This window comes from Geotrypetes seraphini, chromosome 3, assembly GCF_902459505.1.
Source record: "Geotrypetes seraphini chromosome 3, aGeoSer1.1, whole genome shotgun sequence".
NCBI classification, from domain to species: Eukaryota; Metazoa; Chordata; class Amphibia; order Gymnophiona; family Dermophiidae; genus Geotrypetes; species Geotrypetes seraphini.
In genome coordinates, this window is record NC_047086.1 from 141646904 (window position 1) to 141667361 (window position 20458).

At 45.4% G+C, this 20458-nt stretch overlaps 1 protein-coding gene across 4 annotated transcripts in view; it reads left to right on the plus strand.

Annotated features, from left to right (window-relative positions):
• Window positions 1-20458, plus strand: part of MPV17 (mitochondrial inner membrane protein MPV17) — a 153881-nt gene that overhangs the window by 24273 nt on the left and 109150 nt on the right. For all 4 annotated transcript variants that reach the window (XR_004538657.1, XR_004538655.1, XR_004538656.1 and 1 more), the window contains one exon: window positions 10986-11062. Coding sequence is in view for 1 of the 4 variants with exons in the window: in XM_033935798.1 (XP_033791689.1) it covers window positions 10990-11062 (73 nt within the window). In the remaining 3 variants the exon portion in view is untranslated. The remainder of the gene's footprint in view (window positions 1-10985; window positions 11063-20458) is intronic.

A 20458-nucleotide genomic window follows, 5' to 3' on the forward strand; every position in this document is an offset into this window, starting at 1 on the left:
CCATTTAGACATCCTCACCAGTACTCCAGTACTCCCTCCTTAGGGCAGAGGTACCCTTCTTCCAGGCCACGTTTTTGGGGGGTTTGGCCATCAGCATTCCTCAAATAGGGAGAGTTGCTGGATGTCTAAGAAATGGTTTTGCCGCCAGGCCCCTGGCCTTTCTCCTGCGCATCAGGGGGTGGCTATTGGCCTTCCTGGCAGAATGGAAGACCCATCATGTCTGACTGCTGGGTCTTGGAGGTACTCCACAATGGGCTCAAATTGGAGTTTTTCTGTTCTTTCTCTGAATACTTTCTGGATTCCCTTGCAGGCCACCCTGAGAAAGCGCTTCAGGTACAGGCCATTTGGGCTCAGAGAGATATTCAATATACTTCACCGTTCCAAAGAAAATCTCCGAAGATTGGAGACCGATACGAGATCTCAAAGCAGATAGCCCCGCTTCTGCTTGAAGACGATGTGTTCCATTATTGCTTCAGTGGCGCCGGGGAAGTTTCTGGCCTCCCTGGACCTCACGGAGGCATATTTCCATATCCCCATCTTATCCCAGGACAAGCAGGCAGGTATTCTCACTAGTGGGTGATGTCATCCGACAGAGCCCCGATACGGACATCTTGCAAGCATGTCTTGCTTGAAGAAACTCAGAAGTTTCGAGATGCCCGCACCGCGCATGCGCCAGTGCCTTCCCGCCCGATGTACCGGGCGTGTCTCCTCAGTTCTTTTCTTTCCGCGGAGCTGAGAAGTTATCTTCAATCTGCGCTGACTGAATTTCAGTTTTTCTTTGCCTTCTTTACCCGCGTTTTGGTTTATTTCTTTGAATTCACTTTACTTTACTTTATTAAAAAAAAAAAAAGTTCAAAATTATTTCTTCCGGCGGTTCGGCCGGCCCGGCCTCGTGGCTGCGGCCTACCTCTTTCGACATTGCAGCGTCGATTTTCCGGCCTATGTCACGGCCAATCACCGGTTTTAAAAAGTGCAGCAAGTGCCAGCGTGCGATTTCGTTGACGGACCCGCATCGACGCTGCCTCCAGTGTCTTGGTCCGGACCACGTTCCGAAATCGTGCAGGCCTTGTTCCACGCTCACTGCGCGCTCGTTCAAGCGGCGTTGCTTACTTTGGGAGTCGATGTTCAAGATGGAGACTGCCAAGGATCTGTCTGCTTCTACATCTGCTGAGGTTTCGCCGGTCCGCTCGAAACCTGCATCGACGACTTCCGCATCCAGCATCGTGAAGCCAGCATCGTTTACACCGGCTGCGGCTTCCAGTTCCGCTGCGGCGCCTGCCTCTGTCTCTTCGGTTCAGGTACCGCCTTCCACTGTCCCTCCCGTGGTCATCAAGGTGCCCAAAGCTACTAAGCAGAAGCACTTGGCTGCGAAGGAGCGCAAAGACCGTGCAGGAGGACCCCCTTTCGGTGCGGATCCCTCCATATCGGCTTCGCTTCGATCCCTGCTGGAAGCTCAATTTGTCGAGCTTATGCAAACTATGGGACCCCGGCTTATCGCCAACATTCAGGGTGAAGTCCGAGCACCGGTCCCTGAGGGCGGTCCGCCCCCTCCCCCTCGCCGTTCGATCTCGCTGCTCGACGAGGGGGATCGGCGGAGGGCGGCGGATGCCTCCAGGAGGGCTTCCCTTCCTGATATGCCACCTTTAGAGCCCATTACTCCTCCACGGCAACAGGGCGCTGGGACGGTCCCTGATATTCGGAGTCCTGGGCATACTGCATCGCAGGAAGAGTTCTTCCGCACTCCATACCAGACTTGGGTGGCGCTGCGTGAGTCCGCGTCCTTGCCACCTCTGCGATCCACCGCTTCGAGCCCCATCCATTCCTTAGAGGCTTCGGGGGATCGTGCGATGCACAGAAGTTCTCGCTCCCCATCCCGGCACCGGGAGGGGCATCGTTCTCGTCACTCATCTCGACACTCCTCACGTCATTCGGAAGTGTCCCCACAGAAAAAGATGCAACGTTTGGGATACTCATCGTCCGATGTTTCCCAACCGGAGGGACCAGAGTATGAGGAACCATCTACCTCTTATTCTCCATGCCGGTCTCAGCTCTCCCTAGACCCGGAGGCTTCCACTTCGTCTAGTCCGTCTCGGCGGCCGGCCTTGGCGGACCAATTGTCTTTCTCATCTTTTCTCCGACAGATGGCGGATGACTTAGATGTGACTTTGGATACTGGATCTAAATATTCTAAAGAGTATTTGGATACGATGCATTTGCCTCACCCTCCGGCGGAGACTCTTCGGCTTCCTTTGCATAAATTGCTGGACCAGACTTTCATGCGCTGTTTTGAAACACCGTATTCTATCCCTGCGGTTCCCAGTAAGCTGGATGCTCGATACCGCATCGTTCACCACAAGGGGTTTGAGGGAGCTCAACTTTCTCATCAGTCTCTTCTGGTCGAGTCTTCTCTCAAGCGTTCTCACCCTTCCCAGGTCTATGCTTCTGTGCCTCCGGGCAGGGAGGGGAGAACGATGGACAAGTTTGGTAGACGAGTTTACCAAAATTCGATGATGGCGACTCGAGTGCTCAATTACAATTTTTTCTTCTCTTCCTATTTGGATTTCTTCTTGCCGGTCCTCCGCAAGTTCGTCCCTTTCATCGATGCTGAAGCTCGTTTCCAGTTTGAGGAGGTGGTGGCAACCCTGTCCCAGTTGCGGCTGCAGCTGATGCAATCCTCCTACGATGCCTTCGAGCTCTCGGCACGTGCTGCGGCCTGCTCAGTCGCCATGCGTCGCCTGGCCTGGCTTCGCACTATTGATATGGATCCGAACCTCCAAGACAGATTGGCTAATGTGCCTTGTGCGGGAGCGGATCTGTTCGATGAGTCTATCGAGACTGTCACTAAAAAGCTTTCGGACCACGAGAAGTCTTTTCAATCCATTCTGCGTCCTAAGCCTAAGCCTCAACAGTCTCGTCCATCTAGACCGCCTCAAATCTACCAGAGGCGTTATCAACCAAGACAGGCTCCCCTAGCGAGACAGCCTGCAAAGAGGCAGCCTCCACAGAAGTCTCAGCAGAAGCCTCAGATGCCGGCTGCACCCAAGGCCACTCAGCCCTTTTGACTCTCTTCCAGGGAGCATAACCGACGTTCTGTCTTCCCTTGTTTTTCCCATCGGGGGTCGACTCCACCATTTTTATCATCAATGGGAGTCGATCACCTCGGACCTTTGGGTCCTTACCATCGTAAGAGAGGGATACTCTCTTCATTTCCAACGGGTCCCCCCGGACCACCCGCCAAGAGAGTATCCTTCCAACTCGATGCAGACCGCTCTTCTTCTACAGGAGGCGCAGGCTCTGCTTCGGCTTCGAGCCGTAGAGCCGGTGCCAGTAGATCAGCAAAACCGGGGGTTCTACTCCCGGTATTTCTTGGTTCCGAAGAAGACGGGCGATCTGCGTCCCATTTTGGACCTTCGGGTCCTCAACAAGTTTTTGGTCAAGGAGCGGTTCCGCATGCTGACCCTTGCCTCTCTCTACCCCCTACTCGAGCAGAACGATTGGTTATGCTCTCTGGATCTCAAGGAGGCCTACACTCACATCCCGATACATCCGGCCTCCCGCAAGTTTCTCAGATTTCGGGTGGGACATCTACATCTGCAGTATCGAGTGCTTCCATTCGGCCTTTCCTCGTCTCCCAGAGTCTTCACAAAGTGTCTGGTGGTGGTGGCCGCTGCACTCCGGAACATGGGTCTCCAGGTATTTCCATACCTCGACGACTGGCTCATCAAGGCACCGTCGGCTCCAGAGGTCATTTCGGCGACCTTGACCACAATTTCTTTTCTGCAGAGTCTGGGCTTCGAGATCAACTTCCCCAAATCACATCTTCAGCCCACTCAGTCTCTCCCCTTTATCGGGGCTGTTCTGGATACCATTCAACTTCGAGCATTCCTTCCTCCTCAACACATGGATGCTCTCCTTCTACTCTGCCAGTCGGTGTCTTCTCGCCCGTCCATTTCGGCGAGACACATGATGGTCCTCTTGGGCCACATGGCCTCTACAGTTCATGTGACGCCTTTTGCCAGACTACATCTCAGAATTCCTCAATGGACCCTGGCATCTCAGTGGACTCAGGTGTCCGACCCGTTGTCCCGTCACATTGTCGTCACTCCTGCTCTACGGCAGTCTCTTCTCTGGTGGATGACCTCTTCGAATCTCTCCAGAGGTTTGCTGTTTCACTCTCTTCCCCATCAGAAAGTTCTCACGACCGATTCATCGAACTATGCCTGGGGGGCCCACCTGGATGGCCTACGAACTCAGGGGTTCTGGACCACTACAGAACGACGCCATCAAATCAATCTTCTGGAGCTCAGGGCCATCTTCAATGCTCTCCAAGCTTTTCAGCATCTGCTTCACGACATGGTGGTCCTTATTCGCACAGACAATCAGGTCGCCATGTATTATGTCAACAAACAAGGGGGCACGGGCTCGGCCCCTCTTTGTCAGGAAGCTCTTCGAGTCTGGGATTGGGCGGTTCGCCACAACACCTTCCTCAGAGCTGTCTACATTCAGGGGAAGGACAACGTCTTGGCAGACAAATTGAGTCGTCTTCTCCAACCTCACGAATGGAAGCTCCATTCCAAACCCCTTCATCAGATCTTCGCTCAGTGGGGAACGCCTCAGATAGACCTCTTTGCAGCGCCCCACAACTTCAAACTGCCTCAGTTTTGCTCCAGGATCTACACTCCTCTCCGCCTCGAAGCAGACGCCTTTCTACTGGAGTGGGGGAATCGCTTCCTTTATGCGTTTCCTCCCTTTCCTCTCATTCAGAAGACTCTGGTCAAGTTAAGATCAGACCATGCCACCATGATCCTGATTGCTCCTCGGTGGCCCAGACAACCTTGGTTCTCCCTTCTACTTCAACTCAGCAGCAGGGAGCCAATACTTCTTCCAGTGTTTCCTTCACTGCTTACTCAACATCAAGGTTCACTGCTTCATCCCAGCCTGCAGTCTCTCCACCTGACAGCCTGGTTCCTTTCAACATGATCCCTCACCAGTTCTCTCAAGCTGTGAGGGAGGTCTTGGAGGCTTCCAGGAAGCCTGCTACTCGACAATGCTATTCCCAAAAATGGACGAGATTCTCGACCTGGTGTATTTCCAATGCTACAGAACCTCAGAAAGCTTCTCTATCGTCTGTATTGGACTATCTTCTACACCTGTCCCAGTCTGGTCTCAAGTCTACCTCTATACGAGTCCACCTGAGTGCTATTGCGGCTTTCCATCAGCCTCTAAAGGGGAAACCTTTGTCTGCTCATCCTGTGGTTTCCAAATTTATGAAAGGACTTTTTCATGTCAATCCTCCTATCAAACCTCCTCCTGTGGTTTGGGATCTCAATGTTGTCCTGTCTCATCTTATGAAGCCTCCGTTTGAACCTCTCAAAACGGCTCCTCTTAAGTATCTCACCTGGAAGGTGGTTTTCCTGGTGGCCCTCACGTCAGCCCGCCGAGTCAGTGAGCTTCAGGCCCTAGTGGCAGATCCACCCTTCACTGTATTCCATCATGACAAGGTGGTTCTCCGTACTCATCCAAAATTCTTACCTAAAGTGGTCTCTGAATTTCACATCAATCAATCCATCGTGCTTCCAGTGTTTTTTCCAAAGCCTCATTCTCATCCTGGGGAATCTGCTTTGCACACTCTGGACTGTAAACGTGCTCTGGCTTTCTACTTGGATCGCACAAAGCCCCACAGGACTGCACCTCAACTTTTCGTCTCCTTTGATCCAAACAAGTTGGGACGACCTGTATCGAAGCGCACCATCTCTAACTGGATGGCGGCTTGTATCTCTTCCTGCTATGCCCAGGCTGGATTATCCCTTCCCTGTAAGGTCACAGCCCACAAGGTCAGAGCAATGGCAGCCTCTGTAGCCTTCCTCAGATCGACACCGATTGAGGAGATTTGTAAGGCTGCCACTTGGTCCTCGGTTCATACATTCACCTCTCATTATTGTCTGGATACTTTCTCCAGACGGGATGGACAGTTTGGCCAAACTGTATTACAAAATTTGTTCTCTTAAGTTGCCAACTCTCCCACCATCCCATTGGGGTTAGCTTGGAGGTCACCCACTAGTGAGAATACCTGCCTGCTTGTCCTGGGATAAAGCAATGTTACTTACCGTAACAGTTGTTATCCAGGGACAGCAGGCAGCTATTCTCACGTCCCACCCACCTCCCCTGGGTTGGCTTCTCAGGCTAGCTACCTGAACTGAGGAGACATGCCCGGTACATCGGGCGGGAAGGCACTGGCGCATGCGCGGTGCGGGCATCTCGAAACTTCTGAGTTTCTTCAAGCAAGACATGCTTGCAAGATGTCCGTATCGGGGCTCTGTCGGATGACATCACCCACTAGTGAGAATAGCTGCCTGCTGTCCCTGGATAACAACTGTTACGGTAAGTAACATTGCTTTTCCAGTGCACCGGAAGTTTCTGCTGTTTCACGTCCTGGAGCAGCACTTTCAATTTGTGGCTCTTCACTTCAGACTTTCAGGACTTTCACCAAGGTGATGGTGGTAGTGACAATGCATCTCCATTTTCTAGGTGTCCTGGTCCATCCGTATCTGGACAACTGGCTGATCAGGGCCCCCTCTCTGGCCGAGGGGATCCAGGCGGTGTAGCAGGTGGTTCACTTGATGCAGCATTTGGGCTGGGTGATAACCTTTTGGAAGAATCACTTGGAGCCTAACTAGGATTTGGAGTACCTGGGCATATGCTTTCACACAGGACAGAACAGTTTTCCTCCCCATGTCCTGTCAGGAGAAGATTCGGAAAGTCATCAGAAACCTTCTGGCCATGCCGACCCAGACGGCCTGGCAGTATCTTCAGGTCCTGGGGCTCATGGTGTTGACTATCGATTTGTAGTTCCGTGGGCTAGAGCCTGACTACATCTTTTGCAGGAGGCTCTGTTGTCCCGATGGAATCCACAATGGGACCCATTGCTTGCATCGGCATCGAGCGGTGGTTGTGTCCCATATCGCTGGCCAGAGGCCTTCTGCTCCGGATTTTGGATTGGGTGACTGTCAACGGACGTGAGTCTCTCTGGCTGGGGTGCAGTCTTTGTCCTGGTGTAGGGCCGGTGGGCTCCCTTAGAGCACAAGTGGTTGATCAATTGCCTGGAACTGAGGGCAATTCAACTGGCCCTCCTGCATTTCCAGGGTCGTCTCCGTCATAGAGCTGTCAGAGTGTTCTTGGACAATGCCACGGTGGTGGCTTATGTCAATCATCAGGGGGGCACGAAGAGTCCCTCCCTGAGTGTGGAGACTCAGTTGCTCTTTTGCTGGACGGTAAAACACCTGGTAGTGGTGTCCACAACTCACATAGCAAGTTTGGACAACGTTCAGGTAGACTTTCTCAGTCATCCGACACTGGACCCCGGAGAGTGGTCTCTCTCCAAGAGAGCGTTCAAGTGCACTGATGGATGGGGGTCCCAGTGTTAGATCTCATGGCGAGCGCAGTGAACAAGAAGGCTAGTCGGTTTTATAATTGTCGAGAGGCTGGTAGCAATGGCATGGACAGTCTGATGCAGCCCTGGCCCAGGAGGGTCTTTATGCTTTTCCTCCATGGCCCATGATAGGGCATCTGTTTGCGTCAAATAGCAGAGCATGGGGGGGCCGGTGATCCTGGTTTCTCCCGACTCAAGAGGGAGGGAGCACAAACTTTGGACAAATGATGGAAGGAAGGAGGGAAGGGGCATGAACTTGGGACACAGAATGAAGGGAGGGAGGGAGGGGAGCATGAGCCATAGGATAGCAGAGGGGAGGGAAAGAGATGGTGAGGGAGGGAATAGAAAGGAGGAATTGGGTGTCAGAAAAAGAGTGTGTGCACATGGAGAGATGAAGAAAGAGGAGAATTGTTGGGCATAGGGAGGGAGAGAGAATTATTGGACATGGTGGTGGGAGAGGAGTGAGGTAGAGATGCAAGGGGAAGAGAAAGATGAGAGAGGATAATGTTAGTTGTGGTGGTGGAGATTAACAGTGGGATGGATGGAAAAGGATGCAAGAGGTGGAGAAGGTGGGAAGAATGCTAGGATCCAAGTTAACATACAAATTAAACTTAAGAACAGTTTAAAAAAATTGAACCCATTCTTAACCCAGGGAGTGCCTGTACTACGCATGTGCGGCCTGTGGTGTGTGGCCTCTGGTGTGCATCCTAGTACTTAGGCCAGGATAATTTGATTTGAAGAGGGTGTGAGAGCTGAATTTGGAGAGCCTTGGTGAACCTAACACCCAATAAAGTGCAAAAAATGTCATTTATAATAAAAAATAAAAATATCCTTCAACTGATTGTGATTTGTGATGGGGCAGCTCTACAGGTGAGGGGTAGGTTTGTTTTTTTGGGAGGGGGGTTTTCTTCAATGAGATTCATTAAAATGCTGAGGGTCAACATGATGATGGCTCTAGCATTATTGAATATCTCATAGGCTGCTGCTATTTACAAATTTGTAAAAAAAAAATAAAAAATCTTAATCTCACTGAAAAAAATCGACCCCTCACCTGTAGAACTGCCCCATCACAAATCACAATTGGCTGCAGAAGACTTTTTTAAAAATTATAAATGGCTTTTTTGTACATAATTGAGTGTTAGGTTCACCAAGGCTCTCCAAACTCAGCTCTTACACCCTCTTCAAATCTTAATAAATTATGACTGAGCTAGGGAGGGCCATGGAAGTGACTAAATCTGATTTTTGGAACCCCTACTACAATTGATATGAGGCAAGTGAGGACCCACTCAACACAGTAGTGTAATTAAAAACTTCCCAGTTCAAGAAAGCCAAAAGCAGCAAGTCAATTTTTTGGCATTGGAGCTTAAGATGTTATAATGCCATTAATCTATCTAACAAGGGTGTGCAATAACATCCAAAGAAAGCATCAGAGAAATATGATATTTTATTGCATAAACATTTTATTGCATAAACATCAAATACAGCATACAGAAAACAGATAGATAGATATAAACATCACCATGTGTTTTCTGTATTTGATGTTTATGCAATAAATATCATTTCTCTGATGCTTTCTATGGGTGTTACTATTGCACACTCTTGTTAGATATATACATGGAATTATAACATCTTAGCTCCAATGCCTATATATATATATATATATATATATATAAATAAAAACATCACCATGTCTGTTTTCTGTCCCTCCCAATCGGGAACCCTTTCGATTGATGGGTCAGTACAGTCCACGGGCTTCCCTTGGCTGCAGCTGGATTCAAAGTCACACACACACACACACACACCTGCTCGAACTCAAGTAACAAAGTTGAAAACAGACATGAAACAGATTCAGGAGATGCCCGTAACAAGTTTGACAGTTGGAACAGATACAGAGGGCTAGAACAAGAATTGAAGCAGACATGATTCATATACAAATGGCCACCAGCCATAGGCATAACAGATGTACAGACTGAAAGAGACAGGAAGATGGGTGGTTGATTTTTCCACATTTTGGATGGCTGCAGTCTGAGAAGGAAAGGTAATTTTTAATAACATGAAATTGCCAATTGGCTTGCACCTCAGTTATGTACGAAGTTATATCTGTTTTTAAAGGATACATTACTTTAAAAATAAAAAAAGTAAAAATAATAGCAAGCAGCGATTTCATGCATGCTGGGAAGAAGCTTTTCTCTCTAGGGATGCTGGGAAGCAGGGTTTTAATCAGTGCACATTAGGGAAAGCGAATTTGTGGGAGAAAGCATGGAAGCAGCGATTTTGAGAGTTACGGTAATGGTAAGTGAAACTTTTTTATTGGTACTGTACAGTAAAAGGAAAAATTTTAGTGATGTGTTTGTTGTTTTTTTTTTTTTTTGGGAGGGGGCAGAGTCAGCGGCCGAAAAATCTCAAATAAGAGAAACCATGAATACGGAGGGAGAAGTGTACTTACCCTGACTGAGCAATCCTCCACATTCGCTGCCAACAACTGTTTAGCGTCTCCACTCTGAGGCTCGCCTCTGAAGAGGCTTACCATAGCTTTAATAGAAGTGAATGGGAGAACCAGGCTTGCGCAGTTAGTGGCGCACATGGAGGATCGCTCAGTCAGGGTATTACTGCTTTTTTGGGTTCCTCTCCACAGTGTCCCTTTAATGAAGGTCTATTATTAGATACGTATATCTTCTATATTAGTGATTGCAAATTTGGGACCTGCTCTTATCTTTTTTTAGCTCATCAGCTAGCGTTGGTGTATGTGCGGCCCCAGACAAATTTTTTTGTTCCAATGCGGCCCAGGGAAGCCAAAAGGTTGAACACCCCTGCTTTAGAGTATTAAGCTTTAGATAAAGAGTATCCAGCCAAGAGGATAAAGCTGATAACTCTCATAAAGGTATGGAAATATCAGGCTGAACTAGATCAGTGGAAAAAGAAATCATGAAGGTCATCTGCAAAAAAATGATGTTTGATTATTAGTTTAAGGAAATGCTGGCTGGCTGAGAACTTGCACAGGATACTTCTAAAATGATGTCATAATGCTCGTGGTTCTCAGTCTTCATCTGTTAGCAGATGAGCATATACCTATATGTCTGGATTGGTCTAAGGGACTTCATGAAAGAAAATTAGGTAAGATCTAATTTCTCCTTATTTTACACATAAATCTCATTTCTTTCCTTCTCATTGTTGCTTGATTTTAGTAAATTTTCTATAATTTGTGTGGTTTTTGGTTTTTTTTTTCAATTTATGTACGTACACTAAGTTGTCATTAGACTAAAAATGGTAATTACAAATCTCCTTTCACTTCGTCCCCCATGTTAAAATAGCCTGACCATTTTTCATCCTATTTGATGTATTGTTCTGAAAAGCAGTAGATTCTTAGTGCATTTCACGTTTTTAGGGAATTCATTTGTACATCCATCTTTGTATTGGTTGAGTTGCCTCCAAGCTTTGTGGCTGTTCCTGAATTTCCAGGGAAGAATCAGTATGTCTGTGTAATACATGTCTGTTTCTGTGGAGCTGCTATTCATTCATATACTAGTACCAATTGTGTTTTTCCATTCCTCTTAAGAACCATGGCTGGAATGTGGCGGCTCTACCAGAAGCTTCTATTCAAACATCCATGGAAGGTTCAGATCCTGACAACTGGTAAGAGAATCATATCTGTTACATCATTACATTGAAGGAGCTGGAAAAATTAACTTGAAAATCAAAGATATTGGCAAATTAAAGCTAAATGAATCTCTAGGACCAGATGCTATTCATCTCACAGTTCTGAAGGAATCCAAGCATAAAATTACTAACATGATACTAGTAATCTAAATTGGAGTACCTCTAGACTGGAGGGTGGTTAATGTTGCATCATTTAAAAAAAAAGAGCTCCAGTGATCTAGAAAAATATAGACCAATGAGCCTGATGTTGGTGCTGGGCAAAATGGTAGAAGTTATATTAAAAAAAACAAAATTGGTGACCATAATGGGAACGAGTCAACCTGGGTTTAGCAAAGGGAAGTCTTGGCTTTACCTCTTCAAAAAAAATTATAACAAGATCAAGGTGAGCAGTTGATATAGAGGCTCATTTTCAAAGCATTTAGACACACAAAATACAATAGGTTAGGAGCGTGGCTTGGTGAGCTTGTCAGATGGACGCAGATTGTGAGTGCTCTGCACAAACTGCTTTTTAACATAGAAAATCAGCTCATTGCCGAAGCTTTCCTCAATCGGAAAATAACTATTATATACCTTAACTTTGCAGATGTCACTATCTAAATCTAGTAAGTCAGATTCTTTGGCTGCCTCTAATCCGAGTGGCAAATGCCCTAAACATGATCCGAGCACACCAGAAAAAATGTCGCCAAAAATGATTGATAGAATCTGCAATTGATTTCTTAATCTCTGAAATGCGTGCTTTCAAAACTATTATGCAAGAACAATTTGAAGAATCTAAATTGATTAGCTCTGAAATCGAGACATTGAATGTGCAGTTTACCGATGCTCAAAATCGTCTAGATCAGGGGTCTCAAAGTCCCTCCTTGAGGGCCGCAATCCAGTTGGGTTTTCAGGATTTCCCCAATGAATATGCATGTGATCTATGTGCATGCACTGCTTTCAATGCATATTCATTGGGGAAATCCTGAAAACCCGACTGGACAAAATGGGTTGGGAACTGGCTTGGAGGTAGGCTTCACATTGACGAAATGGGTTGGGAACTGGCTTGGAGGTAGGCTTCAGAGGGTAGTGGTGAACGGCACCCCCTCCGAAATGACGGAGGTAATCAGTGGAGTGCCGCAGGGCTCGGTCCTGGGCCCGATCCTATTTAACATCTTTATAAGAGACTTGGCAGAAGGGCTGCAAGGTAAAATAACATTATTCGCCGATGACGCCAAACTAAGCAATGTAGTGGGCAAAAGCACAACAGACATAAATTCAATGTCTGACAACATGATGCAAGACCTACTCCTACTGAAGCGCTGGTCTAGATCCTGGCAACTCAGCTTCAATGCCAAAAAATGCAAAGTCATACACCTGGGCAGCCAAAATCCATGCAAGACTTGCACCCTTAATGGCGAGATCCTAACAAGAACTGAAGCAGAACGAGACTTAGGGGTGATCGTCAGTGAGAACATGAAGACTGCCAATCAAGTGGAGCAAGCCTCATCCAAGGCAAGGCAAATCATAGGTTGCATACGCAGGAGTTTCGTCAGCCGTAAGCCTGAAGTCATTATGCCATTGTATAGATCCATGGTGAGGCCCCACCTGAAATACTGTGTGCAATTCTGGAGGCCGCATTACCGTAAGGATGTGCTGAGACTGGAATCGGTCCAGAGAATGGCCACCCAGATGGTCTCGGGACTCGAGGATCTCCCGTACGAGGAACGGCTGGATAAGTTGCAGCTGTACTCACTCGAGGAACGCAGAGAGAGGGGTGACATGATCGAGACATTCAAGTATCTCACGGGCCACATCGAGGTGGAAGAAGATATCTTCTTTTTCAAGGGTCCCGCGGCAACAAGGGAGCATCCGTGGAAAATCAGGGGCGGGAAACTGCACGGGGACACCAGGAAATTCTTTTTCACTGAAAGGGTGGTTGATCGCTGGAATAGTCTTCCACTTCAGGTTATTGAGGCCAGCAGCGTGCCTGATTTTAAGGCCAAATGGGATAGACACATGGGATCTAATCACATAGAAAGGTAGGAGAGGGTCATTGGGGTGAGCAGACTAGATGGGCCGTGGCCCTTATCTGCCATCTGTTTCTATATTTCTATGGATTGTGGCCCTCAAGGAGGGACTTTGAGAACCCTGGTCTAGATGCACTTGAAGAGCAAACTAAAGAACATTCCACTAAATTTGTTATAATTGAACAACATGATCAAGATATTCTCTTCTTGAAAAAAGAGAATTAGAAGATCTTTCCAACAGAAGTTGCCAGAACAATATCAGAATTCTAGGCCTTCCTGACACCATTTCCTTTCTGGCTAAAATTATTCCTTCATTACTAGACCTGAAACTTGACGCTCCTTTTGTAACAGCGCGTGCACACTGCGTGCCTTCTCAAATCTCTGCAAACCAGAAATCTAGATCTCTGGTCACTGATTTCAACATGCTTTAAAACTCTAACCACAGGTAAAGACCATCAACAACTGCTATATCAAGGAAAGAAACTTATTTGTTCCTGATCTTGCAACATCCACCAATGCTCGTAGAAAACAATTTCTACAACTGACAAGATTTAAAAGATACTGGCACCAAATTTGGCCTCTTGTATCCTGCTCTAGTATCACAATATATCAGACTTACTGAAATTAGTAAAACTAGTCTGACTTGAAGACTCAATCATGAGATGATCATAAAAAAAATCATAAGATCATAAAAAAAACTAGCTTATTCACCTCGTAGTTCTTTCAGAATAATACTTAAACATCTGAAATCTCAATGGCTATTGTATGGGAAGTTTATAAAGCTTAATTAAGAGGTGAACTCATAAGTTTAATAGACTGGAAAAAGAAATCGATCTTGAAACAAGCCAAAGATCTTGAACAGAATATCAAACAACTTGAACTCCAATATGTCAGACCTCAAAAATAATTGTAATACTTATTCTAGACTCCTCCCATAATTCTTTGCTGGTAACTGCCCCTATAAATTTCACTGCCTTGCGGCGCACGCCAAAGGAGCGCACCTAAGGAGCAGGTCCTGCTCCTTTATGCGCTCCTTCAGGCAGCTCCTTCATTTACTACTAACTTCACGTTCTAACCTTCTCTCTACTTCATTCTCGTTTGCTCTCCCCTCCTTCCATAGATTGTTTTATTTCATTCTCAACTTATATTTCTTTTTTCTTTTGAACTTTCACAGCTCAGTACTTGATTTCTATAGTTTTCCATCCATTACCCCAAATTCCATGTCGTCCATCCCAACTATCTGGGGCCGTCGCCATACCGAACCCATAACTTACAAGCATCAACTCAAGCCTCACTTAAGGCAACTTATTTCCATCCCACTTCATCCCCCATCCAATCCCTGCTTTAATCAACCCCACCACCCCCTGACAATAAATTTTGGCCTCATAAATGTTCGTTCTATAAAAAACAAACATCATCTAATCCATGATATTATTACACAACACAAGCTTCATATTTTATGTCTTACAGAAATCTGGCTAACTCGGGGAGATGATGCTTACATTACTCAGGCCTGTCCACCTAATTATAAAACATTTTTTCAACCCCGTTCTAATAAAAAGGGAGGTGGACTAGCAATTATATATCATGCCTCAATTCCACTCCAGGTCAATACTTCCACCATCTTTTCTCACTTTCCTATCGAATCTCTCCAATTTTCAACCAAACTCTTCTCTTCTCTTAACTTTCTCCTTATCTATGCACCTCCGCCAATAACTAAAACTTCTCTCTCATCTCTTATCTCCACTATAACTGAATTCAATATTGCATATCCTGAGTCTATAATTCTTGGAGACTTTAATATTCATTTCAACTCCCCTAATCACTATAACACTTCCGAACTCTTAACTCTAATTTCTGATTTATCACTGTCTCCTCTCATTCATACGCCTACACATACCGCAGGAAATATTCTAGACATGATCTTATGCCCAACCACAATGACTGATTCTCTCTATAATTTTGATTTCATTCTAGTACCATGGTCAGATCACACCTTAATCACCTGGCAATCTAACATATCAACCCATTCAAATATCATCAAACCGATAAACAATTCTTTTATCAACCGTAATTTAAATACTATAACTCTTCCTGCCATTCAATCCTCCTTTGACTTAAATCTCCATGATTTTTCATCACTATCTATCACAGAACAATTTTCTAATTGGGAAACTGCTACAAAGTCCCTACTAGACGCACTAGCTCCTAAATCTGTCAAACAAAAAAATAAACCAACTCTCAACTCTACTTCCAAGAAACACCAACCCTGGTTTAACGAAAACCTGATTCTCCTCCGTCGACAGGTACGGTCAGCCGAAAACAAATGGAGAAAACATCATTATAATAGTGACCTTTTGTCATACAAAGATAAAGCTACACATTACAAAAAAATCATTCAACAAACAAAAAAAGACTATTATTCAAACCTTATCTCCACCACTAGTAACTCATCCACTCTCTTTAGTATTGCACAATCTCTTTCTAAATACTCAAAAAAAAAACTCCCCCCTCCAGATTCATCTCTACCATCTGCTAAGGAACTATCCCTCTTCTTTGACAACAAAGTCACTACTATCCGAACTCACCTCGGACCTTCTCTTCCAGCTTTTTCGCTTCCTACCAATAATGATTTAACTTTCTTACCTCTCAGTTCCTTCTCTACTTTCAAACTGCCGTCCTTAACTCAACTATCTTCTATTTTACAATCTATAAATTCCTCCAATAACTCTATTGAAAGTTTTCCCCCATCTCTTCTCAAAAAATTCTTTTCTTTCTTTGGTCCCTATATAAGGGAAATGATTTCCAAATCTTTTCCTGACTGCTGCGTCCCTTCTACATGGAAATCAGCTCTAGTTTTCCCTAAACTTAAACAACACAACTCTGATCCCTCTATACCAAATAACTACCGTCCCATAGCCAATTTGCCATTTATCTCCAAAATTGCTGAAAAAATTATCCATTCTCAATTATCAGAATTTTTTGATCATACACATGCTTTACATCCTTATCAGACTGGTTTTCGAACTTCACATTCCACAGAATTATCATTACTTGGTCTAATTACTACTATACAATACTCTCACGATCACTTAAAATCAGTAATATTAATTTCCCTAGATTTATCTGCAGCCTTTGACACTATCGATCATTCTCTCCTCTTATCCAGATTAGCTGAATGCAACATTACAGGTCACGCTCTCAAATGGTTCACATCCTATTTTCATCAACGTAGCTTTACAGTTCATGCAAAAAATCAAACTTCTTCTCCGATAACTCAAACTTTTGGAGTTCCTCAAGGCTCTATTTTGTCACCACTACTGTTCAATATCTTTCTTTCCCCTCTTCTTTCTCTCGCCCAATCACTGGGATTTTCAATCTTCGCCTATGCTGACGATATACAATTACTCTTCCCGATAAATACTTCAAACCCATTAGAAATAAAAGATCTAAATACTAAACTAGATATTGTAAGTGATTGGCTTTTTTCTAACAAACTTTCACTAAACATTGATAAATCTTGTGGTATTCTGCTCCCCATCAAAAAATCTGAAACCTTACCTGGAACTGTTTATATCAAATCCACACCTCTAGCAATGGATACTAAAGTAAAACTATTAGGAGTAATTATCGACCGAGATCTTTCCTTTCATGACCACATAAGCTCAGTAGTAAAAACCTGTTTCTTTAAATTACGCATTATCCGTTCACTCAGTTCTATTCTAAATAATGATTCAATTAACATCCTCATTCATTCCCTAGTCATTTTGCATTTGGATTACTGTAACTCTTTGTTAAATGGATTACCTCAAAAAGAACTTCGACGGTTGCAACTTATTCAAAATACTGCAATAAAACTAGTCTACAAAATAGGTAAATTTGAACATGTCACCCCTCTTCTCAAAGAAGCACATTGGCTCCCAGTCACACATCGCATAACTTACAAAATCTTACTGCTTATCTTCAAAATCAAACAATCTCACTTACCTTTATTTCTCGATAAATTATTAATTCCCAAAAGCTCTACCCGATCCTTACGATCCACCGATCAAAAACTTCTTTTTGTTCCGTCTCTAAAAGAGTCCTACTATACTAGGAAAACTAACTTTTCTATTACTGCTCCAACCTTATGGAATTCTCTCCCTCAATTTCTTCGTGACGAAAATCATCTACAAAAATTCAAAACTAATCTTAAAACTTTCCTATTCCAAGATGCCTTTACCAAATCCTAATCCTTATTTCATCTATTAAATTTTCAACTCTCTCACGATTCTTATCTTCTTCATTAGGGCATCTCATAACATCACGCACAATTACCCTTCATGTTCTTTCCCTTCCCACTATATCATTTCTTCTAATATCATGTAACTTTTCCCCTCCTCCCCATCCATCCTCACGGTCGTGTTTGTCTGTATATGTTTAATATGTTTCCCCTATACTCTTTAATACACTATTAACTCGTTCTTACTCTTTTATTTTAAATTTTTATTGTTAACCGGTCAGATATTTGCTTTATGATCGGGATATGAAAAACTAATAAACTTGAAACTTGAAACTTAATGACTTAGCTTCCCCTTCAGATTTCAGTCACTTCAGCTTCGCATGGTCATCCAAAGCAATAAAATACCTTGGCATATACATACACAAAGACCCTGCACAGATTCTAGAAATAAATACTTCTAAGATTAAAGACTTAAGAGCTCAGTTTCAAAATGTTCCCTGCTAATTACATATATGCTCTCTCTGCTCCCTTCTCTCTGCAAAAAATCATTTTATCATTGGATTGATAAATAACATCCTTCATATAAAACAATAAAAACCCCAGATTCTTTGCCGATATCCTTCATGCCTTCGGTATGACCCACGTACCTGGAATCCCTAGTGGTCCAGAGGTGTAGCAGGCAGGAGCGAGCTTTCCGCGCTCCTGTGCCAGTCTCTGCCATGTGTTCTGGCGGTTCAGCTGTACTGAGCAGGAGCACGCTTTCAGCACTGAATGGCTGCCCTGAGTCTTGTAAGAACTCAGGACAGCCATTCAAGAAGCTACTCAGCACTGGACAGCAACACTGAAAGCACGCTCTTGCTCGATACAGCTGAACTGCCAGAACTTGTGGCAGCGACTGGCTCAACAGTGGAGCAGGAGTGTGAAAAGCTCGCTCCTGCCCACTATACCTCTGGACCACCAGGGTCATACGGAAGGCCAACAGCATGCAAGATATCGGCAGAGATCAGGGCAGGGCACTTGAATATTAAGGGCCCCTCCCTGTCTTCGAATCAACTATTTTTCTTCCTTTTTTAGGGAAAAATTGGGGTCTCGGCTTATATTCAAGAATATACAGTACCTTATGAACATGCTGTGTATTGTGACTAGAACTGGCTGCTGTTGGATCTTAGATTTGATATGAAGCTTGATCTTACCAAGTGTTGCTTATTTTATGTTGCTATTCCTTCCAACCCAGTAGAAGCTGGAAAAAATTATACAAAGGAAGTTGGTTAATTTGCATATGTTTACCCTGAAAATCAGACCACTTCGCAGCTCTGAAGGACCAGAATTGCTTACTATATAGGGTTGGTTTGCCACTAGGCAGACTAGTTGCCTGCATAGGGTGGCAATCGTGGCATTTTCAGTACAATAGATTCACTGTCTTCAGTACAGGGCTTTGAGCATGAAGTTCAGAGGGGACAGGATCTCGGACGAATTAAACATTTACAGATGCTCAAGGCCCCACATCAGCCATGATGAATCTTGTAAGACGCTAAGACTACAGCTCTGGTGCCACCCTGAAGGTGGGAGAGAAGCCACTGAAAACCTTACATGGAGAGGAGGGATGAGATAGGGAAGGAGAGAATGACACACCTATTTTCTTTTTAACGTTTAAAAAAAATTTGGCAAACCACTTCACACTTACTCTACGGGAGGGAGGGGGGGTGATATGCAGTAGGTAAGGAAAGAGAGGGAATGCTGGATGCCGTAGGCAAGGAGGGGAAATGCTACGTTAGGGAAGGAGAGATGCTAGACATGGGGGGAGAAGGGTATTGAGCCAACCCTTAACTTGGGAGAGGGCATAGCTGAAGGTTCATAAAATACCACCAGTTCTGCTTCTATAGCTCCAGACAATTAAGGTGGCATCCCCATAAAATACCACCAGTTCTGCTTCTATAGCTCCAGACAATTAAGGTGGCATCCCCCAGTCTTCCTTTCTCCTTTTCTATCATATTACTGTGCAAGTTTAGCCTGACAGAAAGCAATTAATCTCCTAGTGGGAGACCTTCATTGGTATTTCCTGAAGGAGCTACCTGCTTTTTATTAGGTTCAATGACTAAGCCTGACTGGGATTAATCCCTGTAGCTTGCTGGTTTCATCTTTTAATAGCAAGATACTTTCGTTCCACAATGTTTGCAGACTTGGCATTTCACTGATGACCTAAGTCACAGTTCTTCAACCGCCGGTCCGCGGACCGGTGCCGGTCCACAGAAAATTTCTGCCGGTCCGCGCAGGGCCGGCGAGATCAAGTCGGCAGTTAAATTTCCTGCCGACTGCGGTTCCTCCTGACTGCGGTTCCTGCTGACTAATGTTCCTCCCAGCCTCAGGCGATCAAGATAGGCTGCCAACGTCGGGGCCTTCCCTCTGTGAGTCTCGCCTGTTCGGAAACAGGAAGTTCGGAAACAAAATAGGCGGGACTCAGAGAGTGAAGGTCCCGATGTCGGCAGCGTGTCTTGATCGCCACCCCTGCCGAGTTGCTGAAGAGGGCCGCGGGGAAGTTGCGATTAGACCGGAGAGAGCTTCAGATTCAGGTGCAGGTGGAGGGAGATGGTCAGCGTGTGCGAACAAGATCCTGGGGAGCCTTCATAGTGACTTCCTCCCCTCCCATCAGCTCTCCTATTTCCCAGGGCAGTGATTTACCAGCAACTTCCTGCAGGCAAGTACCGAGAGCTGCTGGAAGGGGAGGAAGCCACTGTAGGAGGCTGGGAAAGTGCTGGAAAAGGGAGAGCTGTTACTGGACTTGAAGGAAGTTAGAAGGAGAGATGCTGCTGGGAGGGGAGGAGGGAAAGGGATGGGAAGAAAGTTAATGTTGGATAGAGGGAGGAGGGTAGGGAGAAGAAGGAGAGATGCTGCTGGAAGGGGAGGAGGGAAAGGGATGGGAAGAGAGTTAATGTTGGATAGAGGGAGGAGGGAAGGGAGAAGGAGAGATGCTGCTGGGAGGGGAGGAGGGAAAGGGATGGGAAGAGAGTTAATGTTGGATAGAGGGAGGAGGGAAGGGAGAAAGAAAAAAAGGAAGGAGGGTAGGGAGAAAGAAAAAAGGAAGGAAACAGCTGGCAAGGAGATTACAGGAGGGGAAGGGGGTCAGGGTGGAATGGAGAGATCAGA